The sequence below is a fragment of the Hippocampus comes genome, unplaced genomic scaffold (assembly GCF_001891065.2).
Source record: "Hippocampus comes isolate QL1 unplaced genomic scaffold, H_comes_QL1_v1.1 scaffold194, whole genome shotgun sequence".
Lineage (NCBI taxonomy): Eukaryota > Metazoa > Chordata > Actinopteri > Syngnathiformes > Syngnathidae > Hippocampus > Hippocampus comes.
The window spans coordinates 57,150-62,971 of record NW_017805828.1 but is presented as its reverse complement, the minus strand read 5'-3'; the positions used below and the strand labels follow the sequence as shown (position 1 = coordinate 62,971).

At 45.8% G+C, this 5,822-nt stretch overlaps 1 protein-coding gene across 1 annotated transcript in view; it reads right to left on the bottom strand.

The window, feature by feature from the left end:
* The window catches only part of gdpd5b (glycerophosphodiester phosphodiesterase domain containing 5b), a 27,652-nt gene that overhangs the window by 19,852 nt on the left and 1,978 nt on the right, over nt 1-5,822 (bottom strand). The window contains exons 2-4 of the mRNA XM_019887379.1: nt 1,616-1,719; nt 412-505; nt 253-312 (exon numbers count right to left, since the gene is read on the bottom strand). Coding sequence (XP_019742938.1) covers nt 253-312; nt 412-505; nt 1,616-1,719 — 258 coding nt within the window. The remainder of the gene's footprint in view (nt 1-252; nt 313-411; nt 506-1,615; nt 1,720-5,822) is intronic.

Genomic DNA, 5,822 nt, shown 5'->3' with positions numbered 1-5,822 from the left:
CATCAAGCTGGACAAACATCGATCACAAGATAACCCAGAGCGGCCCGTGACCCCTTCACGGCCTAAACTCGTTGTCGGCATTTGTCGAGTAACGAGGCTTTCGTAACCTCCCCGTGACGTCGAGGTCGAAACTATCGCGTCAGCCATTCGTGAATGAGTATACACTCCCGGTGACACATACGGAGAGTGACGCATGAGACACATTCTAAGGAAGACAAAAAAAATAAATAAAAATCACAGTTGAAACGGTACCTTATGCAACCAATGCAAATTCAGCTGCTGGCCGAGAGCAACGTGACAAAGGGCTAAAACCTGGCAGAGGGAAAACACACACAAGAGTGGCTACAGGCTGCTGTCCGGGAAATATACCACGCAGAAGATGAAATATGGATATTTGTGGGAGGTACGAACCATTAAAAAGGCAATGTAGGTGAAGCCAGCAGCGGTGGTGGCCAAGACTGGAACGGTGCCATCGCTCCACTCGCCGGAGCGGTTGTAGAGGGACCTGCAGCAAAAAGACATTTTATAACAGTCGTATTGAGCGCTCGCCCGCATTTCTTCATTAACGTCCAGAGGGAAGCCTTCGGAACAAAAGCGGGCATGTTTTTGTTTTGCTGCCCGAGATCAAATTGTGCCAACCTCCGATCCCAAATGCGGCGCTTGCTTGCGCATCAACAGGTTGTGAGTGAAAATGAAAAGTGAAGATGTTGTTTACAAAAAGGTCTGAGGCTCACAGGCAGACATCGAGCAAATACCAAGCATATTGATGCATTATTGGTGCAATAAAGCCAGCACAGACGCCGCAAGGGAACGCGACCGTAGCGACCGCAGACAGCTTTTGGAATGTTAGATTAACACTTGCTTGAAAATTAACTTCAAGAAATAAAAAGTGCTGTCTTAGAGAAACGGAAATATGGACCCAAGTCCTCGAAGTGAGAAGACAACTACAATGTGTGTAGTTGCATGTACATCGTCGAAGGTGAGATGTGAAATAATGACCATGGATTACTGTATTTCTATTTCCATGAATTTCCCAATCGCATAACTGTTAAGACTTTGGGAGGTCGACCAGCATCCTAGAAATGATTTTGTCTAAGCTTATGTGCATCCACTGCATGTCCTTTTGATTCAAACACTCATCACAATGTCAGGCTAGTCAGGTGTCAGAGCTTCTGCATTGTCACTGATATGCGCAGCCCTCTGTAGATGGACCGAGACACTCCCTGCTGCTAAATCACCCTCACCGTTGTTATGCATGCGCCGCTCGAAGAAAAGCGGGCCTATTTTGCATTTCTTTTTTGAAGGCCCGTGATGCCGGCTCGAATAAAACATGGGTGTGAGCTCCTGATATGAGCGCACGTGTGGCACACAAAGAGAGACTGCGAGTGAAAGAAAGAAGGCTGATGGAAACAACAACAACACATGTTCAAGGGCAAGTGAAGGTTAGAAAGTAGGCAAAGAAGAGGACAGCTGAAGAGGCGTCAGACAATAAAGGGACGAGGTGACATGATGTCATTAACAATATCCCCAACATACACATCTTACGAGTACTGCAAACATCATTTACACATTGCCGCAAGTAACCGGAGACATAAACAATATGGCTTTGGCTCACCAGTTAAACTCATTGTAGTCATTGTGCGCTTCCAGCCAGAAGTAGAACCAGACCAGCAGAGCGCAGAAGGTAAAAAGCAGGACGAGGGACCACAGCAACTCCCACTACGAACACACACACACACACACAACAAAACACGCGAGGAATCAGTCGTAATGCAGTAGCAACTGAAATGATGAATTGGATGACGTTGCATGTTCCAAGCACTTCACAGCTCCGGTGTCGTCGGGGTCAGAGCTACTTAGAAGTTAACTTTCTTTGAAAAAAAAATGTGGGCTTAATTTTGAGCCCATCAGGTGAAGCGACCCAGCAACCTTTTTGCATCGCGTATTCCCTTACACACACACACACACACAACAAAACACGCGAGGAATCAGTCGTAATGCAGTAGCAACTGAAATGATGAATTGGATGACGTTGCATGTTCCAAGCACTTCACAGCTCCGGTGTCGTCGGGGTCAGAGCTACTTAGAAGTTAACTTTCTTTGAAAAAAAAATGTGGGCTTAATTTTGAGCCCATCAGGTGAAGCGACCCAGCAACCTTTTTGCATCGCGTATTCCCTTATTCACATTGCTCATTAAAACTTCCAATGTGGCTAATTACTGTCCCGCTCTTTCATGCACTTTCACATGAGGCAAATCCAAAGTATATGCGTTTGTCGTTAAAGACGGACGTATAAGGTGTATATTTGGTACCGAGCTGCAACAGTGGTGGTCGCAACATCAAACAAAAGAGCCTGCTTTGAAAATGTGATTGAAGCACGCTCTTCCTGTTTCCCGGCTCACTCAGCAACAGCGCAGGCTGAGCAGACGCGGCCTGCCCCTGGAACATCACATTACCATTTCTGCCTGGCTGGCATTTATCGCACCCTGTGACAGAGCGGCGATATAAATCCTTCGGAACATAAACTCTTTGCATCAGGCTGTCGACGAGACTTTGCTCCACATGACATCATTATTTAGATTAGCCCAAAGCTGCTCACCTTTATTCAGAAATTTAGAAGACGGTGAGTCAAGTCCTTGGCTTATTCAGAGCTTGATAAAAACAGATATTTTTTGCAATTTCATGCAACTATCTGAAGACAATTTGTCCTCGACAGATTGTGCCGCCGACAGTTCGAGCAGGTCAAGACTTCATTAACTTATAAAAGGAGACTAAGCTCCTCATTATCAGCAATGCAGTACGCGAGGGAATTGCGCGAACGGAGGGGCGCGTTGCTCGCCGCTTCAAGCGTCCATCTTGGCCGGAATTAACCTCTCAAAATCTTGTCACATTCCTGCGCGTTTCCAGATAACTCGCTGGAATTTCACACAGGGCGTACTACAATGCCCGCGATATCACCGGGACAAGCGAGAGTCAAGAGTGTGTGCGAGGAGAGCACTCAGGAGACCGAAAAGAATGTGTCCGCATGCTTGTCTGTTAAAAATGATAAGGTAGTACAAATTATGTCTATTTGAACAAGATTTCAAAGCAAGAAAAAAAAATTATTCAAAAAATTGCGTGCCTTCAGTCATTCAGACCTTGATTTTTGTGAAGATACGAACAAAGCAGCAATTTCAGTTGAGCTTTTTGGGTCAAAATGGACAAAGACAGGTGCTCTCGGTTCTGCTGTCGTCACCTCTAACAGAGGAAAATGACACCAGACCAGGAGCACAGTTGCTGCTTTTTCTAAAGCCCTTTTTTTTTCGTGTGTGTGTGTGTGTGTGTGTGTGTGTGTGTGTGTGTGTGTGTGTGTGTGTGTTGTGTGTGTGTGTGTGTGTGTGTGTGACTCATTTTTGAAGACTGGCAAAATGGAAATACTTTCAATTATTACTGAGCAGCGGATCAGCTTGCACTGTGTGACATGGGCCTGACACCTACAAAGCACCTTGAACACACACACATACACACGCACGTTCACACAAAAGCAGACTCACTGAGGACATAATGCTGACCTGAATGCGGGGGGTGGGGGGAGGAATGAAAAAAGGAAAACAAAAAAGGCAGAGCATCCTTTTGTGAGTTATGAATGCTTCTTCAACTGTCTCAGCATCAGATTCTCAGTTCTCACGCACCCCACGAGTCACTTAGGTCCAGTTACCGGAAACTGATTCTTTTTTTTTGTGGGGGGGGGGGGGCTTGTTCAAGATGCCGTTTCGACACTCCCGCTCACCGATAGCCTGTCTGACGTTGCTCACCATGGTCCAAGGAATGCTCAGGGTGTTTGTGCGAATGCTCAGATGGATGGCAAATTCGAGAGAACATTGGTCCCAGTGACAGCAAGTGTGATGAGTTTATCAGGAAAATGGTGCATCACATTTCTGTCCAAGCAGCTCAATATAATATGGCTAAAGTAGCACGATGTTTCATGATGACGGTTTCCTCCCACACACACACACACACACACACACACACACACACACACACACACACACACACACGCACACACACACACACACACACACACACAACAAAACACGCGAGGAATCAGTCGTAATGCAGTAGCAACTGAAATGATGAATTGGATGACGTTGCATGTTCCAAGCACTTCACAGCTCCGGTGTCGTCGGGGTCAGAGCTACTTAGAAGTTAACTTTCTTTGAAAAAAAAATGTGGGCTTAATTTTGAGCCCATCAGGTGAAGCGACCCAGCAACCTTTTTGCATCGCGTATTCCCTTATTCACATTGCTCATTAAAACTTCCAATGTGGCTAATTACTGTCCCGCTCTTTCATGCACTTTCACATGAGGCAAATCCAAAGTATATGCGTTTGTCGTTAAAGACGGACGTATAAGGTGTATATTTGGTACCGAGCTGCAACAGTGGTGGTCGCAACATCAAACAAAAGAGCCTGCTTTGAAAATGTGATTGAAGCACGCTCTTCCTGTTTCCCGGCTCACTCAGCAACAGCGCAGGCTGAGCAGACGCGGCCTGCCCCTGGAACATCACATTACCATTTCTGCCTGGCTGGCATTTATCGCACCCTGTGACAGAGCGGCGATATAAATCCTTCGGAACATAAACTCTTTGCATCAGGCTGTCGACGAGACTTTGCTCCACATGACATCATTATTTAGATTAGCCCAAAGCTGCTCACCTTTCTTCAGAAATTTAGAAGACGGTGAGTCAAGTCCTTGGCTTATTCAGAGCTTGATAAAAACAGATATTTTTTGCAATTTCATGCAACTATCTGAAGACAATTTGTCCTCGACAGATTGTGCCGCCGACAGTTCGAGCAGGTCAAGACTTCATTAACTTATAAAAGGAGACTAAGCTCCTCATTATCAGCAATGCAGTACGCGAGGGAATTGCGCGAACGGAGGGGCGCGTTGCTCGCCGCTTCAAGCGTCCATCTTGGCCGGAATTAACCTCTCAAAATCTTGTCACATTCCTGCGCGTTTCCAGATAACTCGCTGGAATTTCACACAGGGCGTACTACAATGCCCGCGATATCACCGGGACAAGCGAGAGTCAAGAGTGTGTGCGAGGAGAGCACTCAGGAGACCGAAAAGAATGTGTCCGCATGCTTGTCTGTTAAAAATGATAAGGTAGTACAAATTATGTCTATTTGAACAAGATTTCAAAGCAAGAAAAAAAAATTATTCAAAAAATTGCGTGCCTTCAGTCATTCAGACCTTGATTTTTGTGAAGATACGAACAAAGCAGCAATTTCAGTTGAGCTTTTTGGGTCAAAATGGACAAAGACAGGTGCTCTCGGTTCTGCTGTCGTCACCTCTAACAGAGGAAAATGACACCAGACCAGGAGCACAGTTGCTGCTTTTTCTAAAGCCCTTTTTTTTTTGTTTGTGTGTGTGTGTGTGTGTGTGTGTGTGTGTGTGTGTGTGTGTGTGTGTGTGTGTGTGTGTGACTCATTTTTGAAGACTGGCAAAATGGAAATACTTTCAATTATTACTGAGCAGCGGATCAGCTTGCACTGTGTGACATGGGCCTGACACCTACAAAGCACCTTGAACACACACACATACACACGCACGTTCACACAAAAGCAGACTCACTGAGGACATAATGCTGACCTGAATGCGGGGGGTGGGGGGAGGAATGAAAAAAGGAAAACAAAAAAGGCAGAGCATCCTTTTGTGAGTTATGAATGCTTCTTCAACTGTCTCAGCATCAGATTCTCAGTTCTCACGCACCCCACGAGTCACTTAGGTCCAGTTACCGGAAACTGATGCGCCTTCTTGATTGGTCTTCGTTTATTTTTGGGGG